The sequence below is a fragment of the Dicentrarchus labrax genome, unplaced genomic scaffold (genome assembly GCF_905237075.1).
Source record: "Dicentrarchus labrax unplaced genomic scaffold, dlabrax2021, whole genome shotgun sequence".
NCBI lineage: Eukaryota > Metazoa > Chordata > Actinopteri > Moronidae > Dicentrarchus > Dicentrarchus labrax.
The window spans coordinates 5,613,463-5,636,307 of record NW_026136704.1 but is presented as its reverse complement, the minus strand read 5'-3'; the positions used below and the strand labels follow the sequence as shown (position 1 = coordinate 5,636,307).

General features: G+C 40.0%; 1 protein-coding gene across 5 annotated transcripts in view; it reads right to left on the bottom strand.

The window, feature by feature from the left end:
- Window positions 1-18,564, bottom strand: part of usp32 (ubiquitin specific peptidase 32) — a 63,672-nt gene extending 45,108 nt beyond the window's left edge. For all 5 annotated transcript variants that reach the window (XM_051398065.1, XM_051398070.1, XM_051398066.1 and 2 more), the window contains exons 1-2: window positions 18,357-18,564; window positions 267-394 (exon numbers count right to left, since the gene is read on the bottom strand). In XM_051398065.1, coding sequence (XP_051254025.1) covers window positions 267-394; window positions 18,357-18,414 — 186 coding nt within the window. In that variant the 5' untranslated portion in view covers window positions 18,415-18,564. The remainder of the gene's footprint in view (window positions 1-266; window positions 395-18,356) is intronic.
- Between the last annotated feature and the right edge of the window lie 4,281 nt (window positions 18,565-22,845).

The window sequence follows — 22,845 nt, the reverse complement described above, 5'->3', positions numbered from 1 at the left end:
TCCCTATGTCCCACAACACACTCAACAAAACCACCGAAGTCTTCTCCAATTTATCTGAAGTTAAGGGTCTCTTACTGGCACAAAACCCTCTCTTCTTGGACTTCTTGTACTGTATCAGATTATTATCTACAGGATCAGCCATCTATATCTCTAGCTAAGCTATTTTGGTGGCTATCTGGACAGCATTCGGCATTTCAGTGTAACTATCACTTCGGAGTAATGATCATGTACAATAGAACACGGAGTGTGATATTACTGTGGCTTACCTCTGCAACTTTATGGGGTACTCCATCTCCCAGCACTTCCCTGTAGAAGCACTGCTGGGTCATGTAATAGGTGATGCCACTGGTTCTCTTGAAGGCATCTTTCAGCCGCTTCAATTCCACATCAGTGACTAGAGAGAGGAAGACAAGAAAAACAGAAGTGATTATAAGCAAACTTGATATGTTTTGTCACTGTTAACAGGGCCTACAGTGGGGCTGGCCATATTGATGAATAAATCAGCTATTAGCAATTGGAGTCCATCACCAGTTCACAAACAAAAAAAAACACAATAAGCTGAAGAACTAGTGAGAGGAATAAGAGCATCTAATTCTGAATGAAGCAGGGGTGTAACAAAGTATCGTATTGCGATATTTTGTTTTTTGACATGGTATTGATTCTCAAAAACATTATTGATTTTTATATTTAAAGCTCCAAACACTAGATGATAGGGTTGTAAACTGAGGGCTATGATGTTGGATGTATCACCGTGCATCGAGTATCACAATATATCGCATTTATATTGAATCGCAACCCCTACATGGTGATGCATATCATATCACCAGATTCTTGCCAGTACAGCCCTAGAATAAAGGGTTTACTCTGACTCCAGGGAAGGCAAAGACTGGGCGGTGGTTTGCCAGTTGTTGGGCTGACGGAGCCCAGTTGTAAAAAATATCATTACACGAGTACAATAGTATCGCGATATTATGTTTTATGATGCTGTGTCGATTCTTAAAAATACTGTAGCGATTTTTAATTAGTAGTTTACATGCAAATATTTGTGGCTGATTAATTTTGTGTTTGTGTTTAAACCACCAAACACTAGATAACAGTGTGTAATCTATCTTCAAATCCAGATCAGGCACTCTTATGTAGAAATGAGCCGACTTCTGACTTGATTTATTATCTCAGTAAACAGTTTCCGGATGAGTTTATGGTCTCAATCTCTAGTTTCAGTCTTCTTCCACACAGCATGTTGTTCATTTAGTAAATGATGGTCCCATTTAGAGTAAAACAGACCATAAAGCAGGGTATGCTTCTGGGCGTGAGATTGACATGTCATTATTATTTGAGTGCTATAAACCATTCCTTTCACTTCCACTGTAGCAAAACATTTTCAAAATTCTCAGCAGAAGAACCCCAAACTATAAGCAAAACTGCACTTGATTAGGCAGAAGAGCATAATGTTTTGGATATTGTGCTTTGGCTAAAACAAACCAAAAATAGTCTGACAGATGCTGCCTTAAATGGACCAGCTGCTAACAGCAGGGTATACAATGCAACTGTGTTGACAAGTCTTTCGCACATATTTAAATTTGATATTTTTACATGCTTACACACACACAAAAAAAACCTATGCTGGTTTTCAGTCATTAAGAGGTTTACCACAAACCACGGCCTTGTACTGAAGAATTCCTAAGTCATCAGCACCTCGACACTACTGCAGTAATAGCTGAGTACTGAGTGATACAGGGTTTGCAGCGTAATGCGTCGCATACACCACAGCTACATGATCAACAAGTCACCAGAAGTTAATCTTTTAACCACAGAGCTGACACTCAGATGATGTGTGAACAATCAGACAGCGATTATGAATAATAATGGATGGTAATAATATGTCAGCCCATAACAGCTCACGTCATATTTCAGCCAGTCAGAGACAGAAGAACTGACCATTTACATTAAATGATGATTCAGTTAAGGCCTTTACACACTGGGGGCCTTTTTTGTGTGATTAATATATTCATTCTAACTGTTGTTTTTGTTTGTTTTGTTATTGTTTAATACTTTTAAAAAGCAGTGTAATTGTTTTTCTGATGATTTTCCTGAACTTTCGCACAACGTATGAAGGCAAGTCAAAGCTGCAGTAGGTAATTTTTATAAAAATATTTTTTTGTCATACTGTCATGCTGAAACGTTCAATATATCCTGAACATGAGACCAAGAATCTGTCATAAAATCAGGTTCCTTTGACTCTTCCTAGTGATCCTAATGGTCTTTACAAGAATCTACCAGACCTGAATGAAAACAACCAATCAGAGCCTAGAAAGATAGCTGATTGTTAAGTCTCATTCCCAGGGTGTCAAATACAGACGCTTTGGGACTCTGGCAATGAGACTCAACAATCAAATATCTTCAAGCCTCCATCCCAAAATGTCTTATTATCTTTCTCAGCTCTGATTGGTTGTTTTTGTTCAGGCCCGGTGGATTCTTGTAAATGCCATTAGGAGCACTAGGAGGAGCCAGAGGAACCTGATTGTTTCACAGATTACCTGTCTCATTTTCTACTGTCAGGATGTAGGGAACAGCTTCAATGTAGACTGGCCAGTAAAGTTTATTTATTTTTGTTATGTTAAGTCAATATAAAGTTAATATACCTCATATGTGTGTTGTTGATAGTCCAAAACACACTAAAAGGGGGAAAAAAACAAACACGGTTTGCCTAACCTTAACCATGGCTCTAAAATCAAGATCTAAACCCAGTCATGGAGCTGGAGAATTGTTCTCTCTTATATCAAATGTATATCTATGTTTTTGGGTAAGAAAGCAAAAAAGTGACTGCAAAAAGTGTTGAACCCTCCCATCAAAACTATGTAAAATGTGCTGGTGTATATTATGCTCACAGTGTGAAGGCACAGTTTCAGAAATGAGAATATGTCCAACACCTCGCTGCTCATCATTCCCTGGTTTCAACAGCAATAAAACTGGCTAAACACACACACATTCACTTCAGCACACACACACAAACACACAGAGTTCAGGGATTTTCTCGTGTGATGGCTTGTGCATCACACAGGAAAAGGTACAGAACTGTTATCATCAGCAGCAACAGCCACGCAGCACTTCATATAAACACGCATCGTATTGTCCACTGCTGCACTCCGGTAAAGGCACACAGCGTGTGTGTGACGCTAGGACGTAGTCTCAACAGCAACAATTACCCTGCTGGCTCTGCTGCTGCAATGAAACACATGCAGCTATATTGTCTCTACATCCAGATCAAACACTGATGGAGCTTTCCAGATACAGCTGCACACGGCACTGTGCTACTGGTTAAACTGGACCGTCACCAATAAGGGCTGGTAGAGATGTGGAGACATTACTGCTGAAACCACTGGAACTCATTAATAGGTCCACTGACCTAACATGCATAGAAACAACAATTTTGACTAACTAATTTATTAAAAAATACATTCAAGATAGATTGGCTGGCAAGAAATACAGCTTTGTTGCTGCACTCTGCTTTCTTCAAATATAAAGAGAATATATTTGGAATTTTAGCACAAAATAAGCAATTTAGATGAAATTATAAAAAAAAAAAAATAAATAAAAAAAATAATAAATAAAAATAGACTGACATTAGACATTAATTGCTGCCTTGTAGACAGGATGGCTGTAAAATAAAAGCCATGTGTACTGTACGGACTGAAGGTTACAGCAAACAGAATGAAGGCTTTGTGATAATAGGAGCATTTTACATCCCAGCTACAGAGCAACAAATATTGTGTTACAGCTTCCTACACTGGAGTGTAGCAATGTAACATAAACTGAAAAACATCTCAAAGTGCAACATGATTTCTCTTTAAAACTTGCATTAGAAGTGCTGGAAAGGTTACTACAATATTACCACAATACTGCAGTATCATGAAGCCTGCTGCAAGGTTGAACTGATTACCATTATCACCACTTTTGTTCTTTCTCTCATTTCACCCAAGCAACCACATCTCTCCATCAACAATGGGGTCACATTACTGTTATGGTGATTCAAACAGTTCTGTCCACACTTCACCATTCAAGCTTACCACGGCACAACAACAACACAATATCACGGTAAGCAATACATATAGAACTGTTCCTGTTCTATGGAAAAGCACATTGGGCTCTGATTACAACTGATCAGTACTGTTTCCAAACTGTAGCGGCTGAAAACATCAGCATGAAGGGAACTGATGACAACCTTGCATACTGTGTATTCTTGATTGATATGAAGTGGGGCATGGATGACCAGGGGAGAAATATGGAGTCGAACTAAAGAATAAATATGATTTATGTATGGAAAATAAACAAGAGTTTGCTGATGCTACTCTGCTGACCTTTATTTCACTAAAATTCAACTTGGATCCTTTTTGATTAGTTTTGGTTCCCCTTTCATTGTTTAGGATTACAAAGAATTGTAGATAAAAGAGAAAGCCCTTTTCTAGCTTCTGAAGGGGAGCATGGCAGAAAAAGATTTTAAGATTAATTGACCAGCAAAGAATCAGAATCACGCCAGGAAGTTCTGTTCCTATTATAACTTACTGCGGGGAAAATGCATTGGCTCAACTGATGGGTTGCGACCTAAAAGTGTGTCACGGACTGCGTGGTAAAAAAAATAAAATCTTTTTTAAATGATAAGCTAGCTGATGTCGGGTGTCTCTTCAGTAAAAACAGCCCGTTTTATTATGCCGTTATGATGAATTTGATTCATATTCATAAGAATCAGCAGCATACAGTTGTGATGTTTATCAATAGAGTAATATGCTCTGAGTGTAGGGATGAAAATATGTGTATATTCCATATCTAAAAAAAAAAGAAAGGACTTTTTGTATGTTTACTAGCCATGTGACTGTGTTTGTGTGTGTGTGTAATGTCATTCTCTGCAGTGTGTGTTTTTGTGTTGATGTGTGTAGAAGTTTGATCAAACAGTAACCTCCATGAATGCGAGGATGTAAATATGTGTATATTTAATGTTAAAAAAGGTCATGATGACAGTGTATATGGGTTCACTAGCCTATTAGAGAAATACATTTACACCGTGTTTAGGTGGTTACATGTGACTCTAAACTCTTTTAACACCGGCCTGTAGAGGGCAATAGAGTCCATATACATCACGTTGGGTGGCAACACATTACACTAATCTACTACTTGTACTGCAAAGTCATGTAATAAATTACAACTGCAAACCTTATAGTTAGAACTACAAAATAAAGCAAATAAAAACTACTACATTATACTGACACTCAACCTTACAGCTGCCTCAACATTTAAAAGTATTACTACCACTGCTTCTCATTTGTTTTTAGACTTATAAAAGGAAGTCAGTTTAAAGATAATAGGTTATACTTGGTGATTACTCAACATTCACAGCAAGTTGTATATCAAATGTACTTAAATGACTTTTATCCAGCTACAGAAAATGGGTACTTTTTTTTGAGATCCCTAGCAGCTGCAATTAACGCAAAAAACCTAATCCACAGAACAAACTTGTAAAACAAAGACCTTATAATTTGACTTTAGAGTCAGCAAAAATGAGGCTACAGAGGGGAAAACACATCAAGTGTGTACACATAACTGGATTGAAATTCTTTTCTCACTCTTCACTGTCTCACATAGTCCAACAACAGCGAAACTGAACATGACCCATGTGCACAACAGTCAACATTTGACACTCACTTTGTTCACAGATATACACACATACAGTAAATACACACATACAGTAAATACACACAAACACACACACTCTTCCCCTTCAATCAAGGCCTTTTGTAAAGTGTATCTTGGTTGGCCTGGTGACCTTTTTTGCTCTCCACAGTAACCATTAACCACTAGTACAGTTCAACTGTATAAGTCCTTTCTCTAGCAGACGCAGTTTCTCTTTGACTGCTGTCAGTTGGCTTTAAACATTCTTAGCAAATGGCCTCAAAGAACAGACTCTTCTTTTTTCATTGAAACACTAAAGAACGAGTTGTGTTTAATCCAGCAAACTACTCTCCTGCTTGCTTCTCTCTCTACAAACACTTTACCTTCTTTACTGCCCCACTGTACAAATCAAGTGATATAAAGAAGCAAATGATGCAAATAAATGAAAGGAAAAGACAGCAATACAGTGTTTGACCGAATTGATGCAACTGAGGTTTGATGAGGAACTGGTGGGTCTTTCAGTAACAGAGCTGTCAAAATGACGGGATCAGCTGTTGGTCAGTAGTACCACACCTTCTCCTCACTTATTTCCATAATAGAGCATTATATACATTAGAATTGCCCTCATTTTATGAAGTGTGCTGTGGGATGTTTACAGGAGAAGCAGTAAAATAAGTTGAAGTGCCAGCTGAATGTGTCTGAAACTACTATTCAAGCTTTTCTCTGCTGTAACTGTATTAAAGGAACAGTTCAACATTTTAGGACATACTCTTATTTCCACGACGCAGAAGTACAAACACTAATGAAGTTGTGGTTTTATGGGCATACATACAACACCATTTCCGTGACTTCCTGAAGATTCCGCTTGTTGCTTGGCAACCTGACAGTGACAACAAGTCTCCAGTAAGTCATTGCAACCAGCAAGGAAATAGTCCTACACATAACCCCTTAGCAGTGGTCTGTTCTCTGTGGGCTGACGAGAGGCCGGTAATAAAAACAGCTTTCTTTCCGAAGCAAACTTAACTCTGCTTTGGCCTCTATGAAGACAGATGACAATGGTTATGTACCTATTTAACACTTGCATAAATAGGAAAGAGGGATATTGCTTGCATGGCTACAGAGCGAGAATTGAATTAGAGAGAATGACTGCTGTGTCTGAAGATGGCTCCCTGGGAGAAAAAAGAACTCATAAAAAACAAATTAGAAAAGTCAGACTCAAAGTCAGAAGAATGTTTTACACCAAACAAAGCAGAGGCAGGCTGAGGCTCACCAGCTTGCTATGCAGGAGATGTTGCTGGTATATGGAGGCACACTCACAATGCAGTAGAAATAAAAGCAAAATGTATCTACCCTGAAAAAATGAAAAGAAAACCACTGGTGACTGTTTTTCTGATACCATTCTGTTGTTGCTGACTCTTCCTCATTCTTTAAGATAAATGGAGGAATAAATCATCTCGGTGTGTCCTGAGATAACACACAAGAAAGGAATCAAGATGGAATAAGGCTTTTTTAATGCAAGATTCTGGTTATATAAGGCCCCATCTATAGACCATGCCTCTAAAATACTGATGTTTGTTTAAAGCTGCATTTCAAGTTCAGTATTGGTTTACTGGATATGAAAAGAGGTTGTCTAAATTCTATTCAAACTACTTTTGAGTAACAGAAAAAGAACCCACACATACCAATCGTTCTGCAAATTTGCCTCAAATTATAATCCAGTGTGACCATGAGACATAATTCATTTTGAAGAGGGGAGAAAGTACAAATCATAGACACGCCAAACACCCCAAACATTAAAAGAACTGATACCACGTCCCAAGCTGGTGCCCCTTTCATTCCATTGTAAGTCTCTTATTGGGCACAGGCTGCTATGGGCTTTTTAGAGCTGTACACTAGAGACGTCCTCCAGCTGAGTCAGCTAACTTCTTGCTGGAAAATAATTTACTGATATGGTTCTTCTAGACATTTTAATTTAGTGGTTCACCGTTTGAAGGCTATTTCTTTTCTATTACTTGTATAATATAATGGCTTTTTGAGCTAGTGTGGACACCTGACTGGTAATACTAACTGTGGCCACTACACCAAAACTGCCTCACAGCCCAAGCTGCAAACTCCATGGCTGAAAAATGAAGCCAACACTTAATTGCCAAAAACTGCAGTTCCTCAAACGGCCACTTGAGGCTAGCTGCAAAAGCGAGTCAATGCCCATAAGGTGTGGTTGCTTTGAGCGACAGGTGGGTGTCATCAAGGGTGGCTAGTTGCTTCCTTCAGGTATGCCTCAGCTACACCCACACTCTACCTCATTCCCTATTTTTGGATTAGTTGGGAGTTATGGGGATTCAGGCACTGCCAAGACGGCAACAGTCAGAGTTGACCACACTGAGCTTCACAATGGCTCCACAGAAACCTCTTTCCACCAACGCGAACCTAGTGCTAGTTCTGGGCTGGTGCTAATGCGGGTTCACAGTTTACAACCTTCTAAACAACCAATTTGCTTTTCCACAGACTAGAGAGCCACAATGGAGCTACATCATTACACCTCAAACATTAGTTATTGTTGACGTTATGCTAGCTGGCTGGCTAGCTAACTGTTGGTTAACTAAAATTACCCAAGCGAGTATACTATTAATTTCATTAATGTCACTAACCTCGAACAAAACATTGATGTGCGAAATTAGTAACTATGCTAAGTAACGTTAGCTAGCCAGCTAGCTCAATTCTACCATCTGTGTGCTAAACAGCTAATAAATACATAGCTGGCTGGCCACAATGCGCCCCCAGACCCTGTAGTAAGCAGTTATTGGCTCTAGAAACAAACAATTAAGGACGTGCACACAGCCAGAGGGCAGACACACATTGGTACAACATAACAGCTTCAGACATTTAGAAACAATGGAGTGAGTGAATCTGTGGGGTGCCCCTCCATCTTTTTCTCCACTGGGGTGCGCTTTAACAAAACCTTTTACCCCATTCAACTGCACCAGTGGAGCTGCTCAGTGGCCAGCAGATAGACCGCTGGTTGTACTGGATAGCTTCCAGGTGTTAATGTGTGTGGTTGTGTGAGTGAGGGCTTTCCTGCAAAAGAGAAACTGCCCCTGGTTTTGCTAAGACCCTACCAAATATGCATTCTGACCTGAACCTATCTATGAGCGGGCGGCATAAGCCACCCAATTGGAGTGCAGGACTGATTAGTGTCGAAGTGCTGAATCACAGTCTTTAGCTACCCTACAGGCAGCCAATCACACGCGTGGATCAGCAGAGCGCACAAAGCTCCAGCAACAGAGAATACAGGACCCTTGTGCGTCATGTAAGGTAGGAGCTGACTGTATTCACAAGACAAGAAGCATAAAATCTTCTGAGGGGACGCTGCACAAGCACATCAGCAGCCTTCCTCCTCTCTAATGCCACATTGTCTGCAGTGGGAACCTTATCGCTCAAAGATTTACAACACAGCACATATTCATCTTCGCTAAATCACAGTTACGGTGTAGCTTGTGGAGGAGGCTTTTTTAAGTGCTCAGTCTCTGTATTACAATTAAGACTGGGTGACATTTGAATGGTTTTGACAGTGGTGCCAATATGATACTTGTGCTTTGATTTGCCTTTATCTCCCACACTGAAGAGTAACAGAGCTAAAACTCTTTGTCAATTTATGAATTAGTTGATCTATTTTTGTATCTTTGATTAATCATCGGATTCCTTTTCTAAGCAAAAAGGCCAAACATTCCTCAGTTCCAGCTTTTGGGTTCTTTTTGTTTTTGGTTGTTTTTTTTTTTTCTCAGGTTTGACTGACACCCTGCGGGATATACTTTATGGACATTTCAGATTATATTCAACGTACAACAATAACAGCACAGAACTGATAAACCGTACAAAAACCTCAAACAGGGACCACAATAACTGCATTAAGTTTGTGTAAAAGGAGAGATCTGAATAGATATTGAGCAATTATTTCCTGTGAATATTGCATCAGAGATGTGTTTTCTTGATAGTCTTATATCTTAAATAATCATCTAAATGATACCCAGCATTAATTAAAATTCATTAAGAACCCTGGGTGAGGTTAAAAGGTTAAGAAGAGGTTCTGCGCCAAACTGTTTAAATGTGAGTGATCCTGGATTGCAGTTTCCCATGAACTACTGTACTTGTTAATACCCTGTTTAGCCAACTTGTACACATTTGGTCTCCACTAAAACTCCATTAGACTAATATATTACACTTTCTACAATTAGTATCGTATTCATTCTTAGGGGAATGCATTAAACAAATCTGCGTGCTGGCATTACAGATTAGTTTCCATTTATTATCTCCCCCGGTGATATCTCATAGAGCTTACTTTATCTCAGACTGGTGGCTTTGTCTGGTTTTAGTCCTTTTGATCAAGCCTGTGGGAAAGTTCCAGAGAGACTGTGCAGCATTCGTACCAGCACACCTTTTCCCAGCATTTATCAAACATGTACACACCTCTAATAAAAACAGTGAAGCACAGCATGTTGGTTACATGTTAATCATGTAGCCGTGGCAGCTTTCTGATTGTGCATCTGAGTGTGTACAAGTGTCATAAATAACCAGGAGTCCATTGGCGAAGGTTGATTATTTGGACTGCATGTTGCACCTTCACTCCAGTGAACCCCGTGCTCACTCAATCTCCGCGGTGACACGGTGGTTAATGGACAGCCTGCTGACGGTTCAACCAGAGCCAGCCATCCATCAGTGAAGCTCCACTGGAAGAAGGTGGAGAGGACCAAGCAGCCAGCCTATTTACAGCTCACTACTGTCCTCTATTTAACATCTGTTCTTATCTGCACAAAGAGACCAGGGCCAGCAGAGACTGTGTTTGAAGTACATAATACTGAGATTATATTTAAACTATTACTTGACATTTGTTTTTTTCATATACAGTAGGGAAAAACTCACAATGCTTGTGACCTCAGCAACAACTCCATCTTAACAACTGTTCAACACCCAAGGTGTTAGAGCAAAATGGCTTTTCCTCTTGTTTTATTTGAGTCATTCCCAAGGAAGAAAAGCAAGGATTAGAAGAAGAACTGAAAAAAATGAATTTGAATAGAAAAGATTTGTTTTCTGGGTGCCTGGATAGCTCAGTGGGTAGAGCTGGCAACCCATGTACCGAGGCTGAGTCCTTGCTGCAGCAGCCCAGGGTTCAAATCCGACCTTTGCTGCATGTCATCCCCTCTCTCTGCCCCCCTTTCCTGTCTGCCTTCAGCTGTCACTATAATAAAGGCAATAAAAGCCCCCAAAACTATACGTTAAAAAAAAGGTTTGTTTTCTGGTTTCCTATCTTGTTATAATCACCTGACACAACCCCTCAGAGTTATCTTACAAATTCTTGTCCTCACACTGGGAACCACTGACCTAGTGCTGGGACTATAACCATACGGCCACAGCCATACGATGGCTACATCACAGCTTATTTCCGCCATCTATTGATAGGAAAACATTCATCGTCTTGTTTGCTTATGTAGGTCATATAGAGGCATCAGTAACAAATTGAGACTGTTTCATAACCAGTTAAAAACGCCTTGTAGCGTGTTTAACTGCCGACCCAAAGGAATACGATGCTTCTTCACCATGATGAGAAAAAAAATCTATAGCATCACTGACCCACACCAGATGATAGTTACCATTATTATAGTTTCCCGAGACCATGTGACTAAAGCAAAATGATCCCAAATAGCCATCCTTGGTAAGGACACCAAGTGACTTGTGCTGGAACGATTAGTTGATTGAAAACTTATCGACAGCAATAGTGATAGCTGATTATTCATTCAGATCATTTGTTTCTGACATCATATGGATTTAATGGACATTGTATAGACTAAACCATGATCCAGAAATGGACTTCATGGCTCGCCTGCCAATGGCAGATAAATGGAGAAAATTTACCAGCAAAACTGCATCATGAGTTATTTGACTAAAAATAATGACATTTAGCCAGGATCACAGCCCCAGAAGCTGTGTCCATAACATAAACTGTCAATGTTTCAGTTTATCATCAGCATGACAAGTTTAAATTCATGAAATTCATGTCCAATCTCTGCTGGCTCTCATTTCTTCTCATACAGAGGGCATAACTCTTGTTTAACTCAGACAAAGAGATATCAAGGCAAATCCAAACAGTAAATAAAGAAAATGTGTAGTTTGTGAATTAGTGAGAAGAAGTGTTGTATTATACCACTGAGGCAACTTGATGACAAAATAGTACTAGCAGATAATAGCAAAATTGTTACAATTAGCTGGACAAATGGGGAGGGAAAACAAAGCGGTCCACATCATGGAGAACACTTTGTGTATTGTTGACGCTGTGATGCAATGGGTGTATTCTTGGACACTGGGCTGCATTAACTGCAATGGTTACCATTCAGTGCAGGGCAAACAATGGGTCTGATATCTGCAACTGCCCCAACACACTCTCCACACGCTCACACAGCCTTCAGAGAGTGTGGGATAACATACAATAGTTACTGCCAGATACACAGCACCGCATCCTCAGCTTTTCTCTGTCATACCGTACACACACATGCACATTCACAGCAGGTTTTTGGTGCTGAACCACCTTACTAAATTACAGTGGCAGAGAAGCAGCCAGCCAGCAAAGCCCTCCTGCTGTGACTCAGTGTTTGCTGTCCTATGAAATAATCTGGGCCCGGCCAGCCTGTTGCTACCAGCAAGACTGGAAACACCCCGGCAGGAAGCACCGAGGCGCCTGGAGCAGCATGCAAATATTGAACTCACGTGAGCCCCGGTGACCTTTTAATTCATGGTGAACTGTCAACAGAAAACGCCTGCAGGCAGGAACATACACGGAGCGCTGTTCTTAAAAAGCTCATTTCACCTGCGGGCATGACACCAAACGTTCAGCATGAGGCTGCTGTTTAATGGGATTAAACAACATAAAACAACACTCTTAGTTTTATTTTCAGAGTCAATCATGAATTGATTCAGCAAATCCTCAGAATTGTTTCCTGCTGCAGGCTGTAAAGTCCAGTGGCAGTAATATCGGGCAAAAATGAATTACCAAACAACAACAATAACAACTGGGTGCAATCAAGTCTTTTAAAGGATTAACATTTTCACATTCACCTGTCGTATCATTATTTTACAGGATAGTAGCATATAAAGTGACAGAAAATGGTGGGAAATGTTGATCAGTGTTTCCCCAAACCCAAGGTGATGTCCTCAAAACAACCCAAAGACATTCAGTTTACTCTCACAGGGGACTAAAGAAACCAGAAAATATTCACATTTCAGAAGATGAAATCAGAGAATTTGAAATCAATAACCAAAATAGTTGCCAATTTATTTAATAGCTGACAACTAATCGATTAATCGACTGATTGTTGCATCTCCACTGCGTACAGAGAATATTTTGACAGTAGGAAAAGTACAGGTGTACATAATAAAATGAACGAGTTTCAGGCTCCTGGTATTGTTCATGCTGGCTCACTGTCACACTGTCATGACTTACAGAGACACTTTAACAGAACAGAGCTATTGTTAATGTTATTAGTAACACATGGGCTTTTCCTAGTATGACAAGGCCATTGAAATCCAATGGCCTTGTCATAATAGGAATGTCTGTGCTAAGAATGGTACCAATCTGGGCCTATTTTAATGAATCTGTTCAAATAAACCTGCCTGTTTCAGCTTTGTGTTGCAAGACTAGTCCCTTTTACAACAGTTATTCTTGTTAGGTGTCATAGCAAACCGAAATGGAAGCTACCATGGGAGCTACAATAAGGTTGAGAATGATGGGCCCTAGTTGTGGGGAGAAAGGAAAATTTTTTTTATAAAACTTTTTTTTTAATTTTTTTTGAAATTTTTGATGGAAGCACCCCAAAACAATGTCACATCATCCCGATTTTAATCATTTTCTCAGTGAAAATTTAGTATGTCATGCAAAAATAATTATTCACACACTAATCTTGATTCACATCGCAATATCTGTCAAAATAATCATGCAGCCCTAGCATGGATGCACATGTGCATGAAGACAAAACAAACAAACATGGGGGAGAGTGAAAGTGACACAGAACAGGGTCATTCTCAAAAGGAGAAGGACTCTGAACAGTTCAAACAAAACAAGCAACTTGTACCTAAAAGAGAGGGGCTACTTCTGTATGTGTTGTGGCTTTTGTTTTTTTGCAACTATAATTGAAGAGAGTTTTCTATTTACCTATTTATATTTTAAATATATTTTTATAAAATTAAAAATGGAATCAAATATGAGTTGGTACTTTTTATTTGTCAGGTATACAATAAAATAACAGCTTTTTAATGCAGTCATTCATTGAATTTACAGAAAATGTGCTATATCATGATATATGTTTTTATTCTTTATCTGGATATAAAATGACCTATATCTGGATATGAGATTTTGGTCATATTGCAAGAGCAATTTCTGCAAGCTAATATGAAAGCTACTTTCAACACAACCAATGTAATAAGACACCTGAAAAGAAAGCAGAATATAGCGGGTTCACACAAGTGATTGTAGATCACTGAATGGTGCGCTATAGGGAGCTGTGTTATTCGGGCGAATATACATATTGCATCAGATTCAGTCTTGTCATAGCATGTACAGAGAACTTCTAATGAAATGATAATATAGACAGCAGCTGTAGTGCAGCCATAGTTCTTAATTTCAAAGCTTAGTTCACTGCATTGCTGTACGGGTAGAAAAGGAGAGTAGAAAATAATACACACCCTATTGTATCTTTGCTAATACTAAAGGCTTAAGACTATGAGCTATTGATTACCAGTTGCAGGAAGTGTGGGACCGAAAAGACTGAATAACTCTCACATTAAAGGAGCCTGTTCAGCAGCCTGTCAAACTAGGGATTAAATGTTAAACTGATAAAATGTTAGTCAAGGAAAAATAAACATAATGCTACTTGCACCATAGTGTGTGTATCATTCAATATTTCAGTCAAAGGTCATATGCAAACATAATGCATATGGAATCAATATATATGGGTTAAATTGTACCCTGGACAGTGCAGCTATCTATGGCCAACCTAGAAATACACTATTATGACACCGCAATCTACCATGCAAATTTACAACAATGTAAACGACAGCCTGCCCATGTTTCCATAGCAAACGCCCTACTGGGAGCCTTGGCAGCGGTGGACAAATTTACATCCAGAATGCAAAGTGGCGGTTTACCACCCCGGTTGATAAGGCCCGCTGATGTCTACCAGAAATTCAAGGCTACGCAGTTCTCAGGTGACTGTTAGGCTGTGTGTCAGGGTAGTTAGAGTGATGACCATGCTTGTTGCATAACTAAACTATGCAGTGGTCAACCACACAAAAGGCCCATGAAGGTCTTCTAAGGGACTTTGTAGGAAAACCTCTGCAGCAGAACCTGACTGATAGGAACAGATGGACACATAACATATACAACCTGTCGAAAACATTCATATATCTGTATACATCTTCCCCAGGCCTGCCTATACAAATATACACTAGCTATGTTTGACTTACATAGCCTTCAAAAGTTAACACTAAGCTATAAGGCACAACAGGTCTCACAGAGGTGCTCAACAACTGACATTTTGAACCAGGATTTCAATGAGCACAACATTTGCACAAACGGGTGGTAACACTGCCAGGTCTTACAACATCACGCAATGCAATACAACAGCTCCACAATCTATGGCTTCATATAACCATCAAGGTGGGTCAACACCTCTGGCAAGGACAGACAGGAGTTCTGTCAACTGAACATAATATCAGGCTTTATCTGCTGCAGGTCCATACAGTGAGCTGCTGCTCCTGGAAGTGTTCTTTCTCCACCATAAATGGCCATTTAAAATTACTTTACACATTAACCTTGATGTTACTCAACACTGAATCACACCAGCCTTCTGGATCATTTCGCAACACTTCAAGATTAGAAATGCTTCATCTTGTTTCTTAATTGGTTTTTTGTTTTGTTTTGTATCAATTTCGTAAGTGATTGAAGGACACAATGAGTGTAAACAGCTGCCCATGGCTTTAAAAAAGGGGGAAAAAAGCATTTCAGGAACAAACACTGCACCAGAACTGAACCAAAATAAAGAACTGGACTTATTTCAACTTCTGAAGTTCTCCACACCTCAACCTCTAACTCTACACTTCCCATTACCCTTGCGAGCGTCCCTGCTGATTCAATATTTGGACTTCAGTTGACTTTTCTCTTTAAGTCATGTACACAGTCTTGTGCCTTTGACTTCATCACACATGCTAATTTTGCAAACCAATGATCAACAGGGACAGTTTCCTGCCCGTATGAGTAAATGTTCAATCATCCTGTCATTTAACTCACTCTTTGGGAAAAGGGAAGAGGACTTTCATCTCTGAAATTCTGGACAACATATTCCCCACTCTGCCCACCTCCTGTTTTGCCTCGTTACAACACAGATCGGTTAAATCTCTGCTCTAATTAGAGACCCTTTAGTGATGAAATTCCTTATATGCTTACACACTTCAAAATTAACTTTCTTGTCCACCGGTCAAATGGCTAGTGAATGTTCAGATGTGTGCTAATTTTGTGTCCATCTATAAAGGTTGATAAAAATAAGCAGCATGGTGACATCAACATAACCAATGTTTCAAGCAGCCACACTGATTATGTTCTAAATGACTTCAAATTGGGTACAATATTTCATTTCTTATCCATTTAAAATCTTTATTAGAATTAATTTCATCATCCCGGTTTGTTCTATTGAAGAATATGCTCATCTAAGAGCCTAAGCAGACTTGGGTAACCTATTTTGAGTCTATAGTGGACCCAAATATCTCAACAAAAAGTACTATGTTTACTCTAGACATATGGTTCTAATCACACAGCGCTGCAGTTAGAAACTGTACACAAAGTGAGCAGAGAGTGGACAACCAACCCTGCAAAATTAGTCTTGAAGAAAGTCGGAATGAGCCCGGGTTTACTACAGGGACACATCCCAACAGGATGCTCCCTAACTATTATCCTGCTGGTGTCCTCAGAGCGAGCTTACATGAAAACTGACCCCGTAATTGCTGCAGTCGAGCCTACTGTGGGAATTAGAAAGGCTGCCATGTGACTAGTCAGATAAGGCTGGATGGCTGGATAATTCCACCGCCTGCGTCTGTGTGTGTGTGTGTGTGTGTGTGTGTGTGTGTGTGTGGTCACATGTGATCATCAGAGTGGGAACGGCAATCAGCTTCAGGAATGTCCACACCACCACACAAGGAGCTGATACTGAAAAGAAACCATTTAGGCAATACAGGCGATGAGGAATCCTCGTACGGCTGTGACACCGTCCTGGGTGAATGTGTAACAGCATCTCTCGGCTGACAAAGTTCAGCTGTTGCCAACCCAACCCAGGGAGAAAAGTGCAACAAGAAGGCCATGAGGGAGAACATATCTCCTATGTTCTTCCTGATAAATGCTCCCTACGTCTTACATAAGTACCACTGACTGCATCAATCACAACAGAGCTTTACTCAGCGTTGTGCATGGTGTGTCCTATCTAGATGTACTATAATAATCTGATCTGACAGCAAAATGCTCTCATAAAAAACCACCTTTGACTCCACAGAAGGTAAAATAAACAGGCCTATGAGACCCTGCTTGGTGTTTATCAGAGATCAACCAATGGCTGCTCACGTTAAAAAAAAAAAAAACTGCCCACGAGCTAAATGCTGAGCCTAAATGCAGCGACAGCAACGCAGAGCACATCTGTTTGTTGTTCCGCCAAATGCCCCGACTGCACGGCTAACGTTAGCTGCTGTGTGCACACTTCAGTGGAAGCAACCTGACAGCCCCCTAGCACAAACACCGACCATAAGCGTTAGCCCGTATCACATGGCTAGGTTTGAAATCCGCCAGACGAAAGCTAAAATAAACAGTCTGGAGTCTTTCCCCCTCTGGCGACTGTAGCGATTCAGCTAACTGACGGGCTAGCTAACGTTAGTAGCTGCACAGACATGAACGTCACTCAACGCTAGCTAGCTAAGGTGATGTGGGCTAAGCTAAGTGGCTCACTGTAGCTGAAGTTAGCGCGCATTAAAGGCTGCCCACAGCTGTTTGGCCAAATACTGTCAACCAGCCCATGCCTCCTGGTTAGCCTGGAGGCATGGGCTAGCGCCACAAGCAAGGCTTTGGTAGCTGTGGCAAGAACGTCACGCCAAGCCCAGTCCAAAAATCTGTCAATTTTACGTGACCTTGCTTATAAGCGAAAGCACACAGCTCATAAAACACCATGCAGTACAATTCCCACATAGCTGTGTGGAATTACTCGATTCGGGATGTGTACGGAATCAGCAAAACGACGTTTACCTCCAACGTCTGAAAACTTTAATGACTGGGAAACGTTTCCTACTACAGCCCAGCTTAGTGTTTTTGGGGGGGAAGGCGACTGCGAAATACAGGCTGAGCTATTGTTTAACTTCACATATCATTCAAATCCGTGAGACTTTCTCACCATTTTCTTTGCCGAATTAAAAAATGGATACCAGCGGTTCCGTGGAGGCCATGCGTTATTCTTTAACAGGTGACTACCTTATTCAATAACAAAGCCCACTTAAACCGCTAGATTTTAACGTGTGGTCAGGACGTCCTCCCCTTATGCACCGGGCTAGCCTAAAAGCTGACAGTTAGCTAAGCTAGCGCAACTGAGGTGGATTTAGCCCTTTGCTTTTCGGCTTACCTCTCTTGACGGCCTCGTCATACGACAGGAATCCTATCCTCGACTCTTTGGCCCCCATGCTCCCCTCATTTCATTGCGATGTGAGGAAAAAAAACGTTATGAACTGAGTTGACCGGGACTGTTTGTCGCCTTCTCGGTTTATTGTGAAATGGGTTCCTGGTGGTGTGTGTATGTGGTGAACGGGTGAATGTTTTCAGCGACGCCTCCATTCTGTCACATGATCTGACTCCACAGGTCAGTTGATCGGATCCTTCAGACGCTTGTAAACACAACCGACATGACACACGGAAACGTTTTATTTTGCCCGCAGTTACTTCAGAAAGTTTTCCCTCTGCTCTTGCAGATTATAAAAATGTTGTTTGACTCATTATGCGCTGTCATACTCGGTTTGTGAGCATGTGTGAGGAGTGGAGGTTGTAAAGAAGTGCTAGTAGCACCACCTTGTGGTGACTCTGCTACATAACACCAGTTTACACCCTCCGCAGCGTCCTCCAGTGCCAGTTAAACCTAAACCTAAAGCAGGGTTTCCCAAAACCATTTTTCAGTTTTCTTTCTCTTTGTCTTTCGTTGTATCGTTGTGTGATGTTATAACTGTATACTTAAATGAAGGATGATGAGATATAGGCCTACTAAGTATATTTTTAAAGTTTTCCTACATACCTGAAAATCAAGAAGGAAGGAACTATAGCTTTTAACAAACATTACTCAAACAGCAGTGAATACAGCACTTACTTTACTGTTCATACTGTTTATACTGTTTATACTATTTACTGTATAGTGTATACTGTTTACTGTATACTGTTTTACCGTATACTGCTTATACTGGCAGCTATTTATTTACTACTATACTGTTTATACTGTTTATACTGTTTATACTGTTTATACTGTTTTTTACTGACTGTTCTTTTTGCAATGTTAATGTTAAAATGATATCCTACATAATCTTTCTGCTGCTATTACCATCTGCCTTTTTGCACAAGTATTGTATTGTACATTTTATATTATTGTATATTTTATATTTTATTGTCTGTTGTGTGTAATTTTAGTATTAGGAAATGTCTTGTCTTATCCGTTGTTCCTGTGCACTTTATCTGTTTCACCGCAGGTGAATGAGAAACGTTCTCTCGATTCCTTGTAAGTCTGGTGCATGTGAAGAATTGACATTAAAGCTGACTTTGACTTTGACTTTGACTCAAAAATAAACTACAGTTTGTGTGTTACAGTGTGTGACTCATTGATGGTTTTCAATAGTTGTTGGACAGAAAGAGTTGGGAATATGTAGAATGTGTTTGAGTGGCGGTGGAATTGCCACTAATTATACTGTACCTGCCCAGCCCCTTTACCTGTGAGGGGTCCTACATCTCCGGACTGAGAGGAGAATCCACCGCACCAACACTTCGGCCATCACTTCCTGTGCCCCAGGGGGGCCATGTGTACAGAGGGTCTGGGGCCACTGGACACCACTTCAACCTCAAAATAACCCTCACTGAGTCTGCGGCATCTCGCCTGCTACTCCCTCTGTTCCTCCTCCTCCTCCTCCTCCTTTCCCGAGCCTGTTAGAGAGATGGACAGAGGACAAAAAGGAAGACACTGGTCATACTAGTTCAGTAAGAAGAGTGAGACAAGTCATTCGGGTTGAGGGAGAGTGTGGAGGTCACTCTGGCACACACACACCAAGACCATTCACCATTCAGTGACATTTTCTTAAAGGAAAATATCCATTCAACTTTTTTATTGTTAAATGCTGTGCGGTCACAATGCCTTCTGGGATTCTTCACTCATTGATTTCCGGCATTTTCAAACATTACTATTGAAAACCTCCCCACAGAGTGTTTTGGGTAGACTACTCACGGTCCAGTGCCGGGCAGCCTGTAGTGCTCCACGCTGTGGGCCAGAGGTGGACTGCTGGGGCCTGGGGCTCCTCTCTGGCTGGACAGGGCTCACCTGTGGGCCAGAGGTGGAGGGCTGGGGGCTGGAGCTCTTCTCAGTGCAGGACCTTTTTTCTGTAGGCTCCACGAGGGCTCCGGGACTGCTCTCCTGCTCCCTCTTCCGCTTGTTGTTTTCCTGTTAGAGAGATGGAGAGAGAAAAAAGAAGGAATCAGGTCAACCTCGTTCAGTTTAATTCCTTTCAGACTGACGCAGTAGAGTCGGATACATATTTGGCATCAAACTGAACTGTGAACAAGACAGGACAGAGCAGTAATCAATCTCATTGATTTTTAATGTTCACAGCGTTCCAAAGGTTACTTTTGCGGTGTACTCACACTCCCTTACTTTGTCCAGTCTTATAGGAATTTCCTACATTTTTGTGAAGCACTTAAAACAACCCCCAGAGAAGGAAATTATTTGTGCAGTGTATTACAATACACAAATATTCTACAAACCTTAGTTACATTATGAAATGTAAAGATTATGAATTATTTTGACATTATAGGTACATCACCTGACATTTGAACTAAAACTGGAAAGATCTGTGGTTTATCTGTGCAGTGTCTGGTACATTTGTCTCCTTTGCTGGAATTCAGATGAAATTAAATCTAGCTGGAAATGATTGAATCAGCTCTTTGCTCAGTAGAGATTATGTACATAAATGCGTTCAGGAGTTTAGACTTTAAAAGGCTCTACTCCTAAAAAAAAAAAAAAAAGATGAATGTGACAGTTCAGCCTGCACTGATAATACTGCAGGCATTTACTTAAACTAAATACATGCTTTTATAGGGAGATATACAGAATTTTATTTGCCTCAAACAGTGTTTAAAATCATTTAAACATTCAGTTTTCTTGTTCACCTAATTATTTTGCACGGTTATCTCTGTTTTGTCAAATTTCAGAGTTTCAGTTAGTTAATGCACACTGAAGTCTTACTTATTTAGCTAACTATTAGCCAACCTAAGTTACACTATTCATGCTTTTGAGCCTCAAAGGTATGCAGGGTGTCTTATTGCAGCGTGTTATTTTAAAAAGACTTTTAAAAATTTTTAAAGATTTAAAAGGAGTGATGTTACCTTTTCCATGTGGAAGACGTAAAACAGCTGAACAGAGGTCAGTCAATGGTCCTTCTGGGTTGTCTGTTGTTGCTTTGTGTAGCTGTCAGAGCAATGCCTCTCTTTCCAACTTCACTTTATGAAATGGTGGAGATGACTGGCTTCAACCATAGAATCCACCTGCCGCCACATGCATGTTTATGTTTGTATGAACAAATCAATAATTGGATTTGTTTGAGTTTGGTGGTTAATTATTGATCATATTTATCGTCCTTAAACTAAATTTGAAGCAGAACCTGAAACATATTCATGGTGTAATTTCAGGTTCAGAGACAGATTAATAGTCAAACAGATTACAGAGATGAAGCTAAATGGAAATCCAAGGGTGACCCACAGTGGAAATATCTAGTTAGCTGACCAAGTTGTTAGCTGTAGCCCTTTAGTTTGTCTGGAGCCCTTTCAGATAAGCTGCTGGATCTTATGTCTCAACACCTGCTGTAGTGAACACATTTCAATTCAAATGTTCATTACTTATCTGACATGTAGCTGACAACTTTTACTTTGGAACAAACAGAGGTTCAGGGGGAAAATGATCAGGAACAGACTGTAGGCCTATAGCCTATGTTAGTGTTTCTCAAATGGGGGTACTACCTCTAGGGGTACTTTACTACTAGTACTAGGAGTACTGCAGGGGAAGGAGGTACTTGAATTTTTTCTAAGGTGTAGTGTGTAACATTTTGGAGGATCTATTGGCAGAATATAATATTCATAGATAGATAGATAGACTTTATTAATCACCGGAGGGAAATTGGGTCGTCATAGCAGCCAGTTACATCAAAATACAATAAAACATAAAAGAATAAAATACAACAATAGAATAAAATACTTAGATAGAAAAGATAAAAAAAGAAAAATAGGTAGGTAAGGTGCAAAGAGTTGTAGTTGCAAGATGGTGGTAATAGTTACCGATGACATGATGGTAGTGTTATTGTTAATAACAGTATATAATGATAATATTAATAATTAAAAATATTTATATATATAATAATATGTGTATATAATATGATGACTGAACAGATATACATGTATACACAGATATTATACATTAAAATTGATATAATGTAAACATGTGTCATATATTCAGCCTGTGCAAGGTGTGCATACATACATACTGTAATATATATACACAATGCCCCGCCTACTTAAGTGACGTTCCCCACCAATGAGGGCATGCAATTGGTTTCACAGCAAGGGCTTAGCAGAAAGGGTTTTATTTTGGCTGCCCTTTTCACGTTTATGGCACGGTCTTCCGCCAGACTCCATTATAAAAAGCACCTATTTAATCTAGGCTGACTCACTGACGAGGTAAACTTATCGTAGAGCATCACTTCAGTGTTGTTTGGGGATATTCACAACATCGGCGGGTATCAAACACACGAACTTTAATACATTTTCTTCCACCATAATGTACCAAAATAAATTGTAAATATTAGAAATGTATGGGC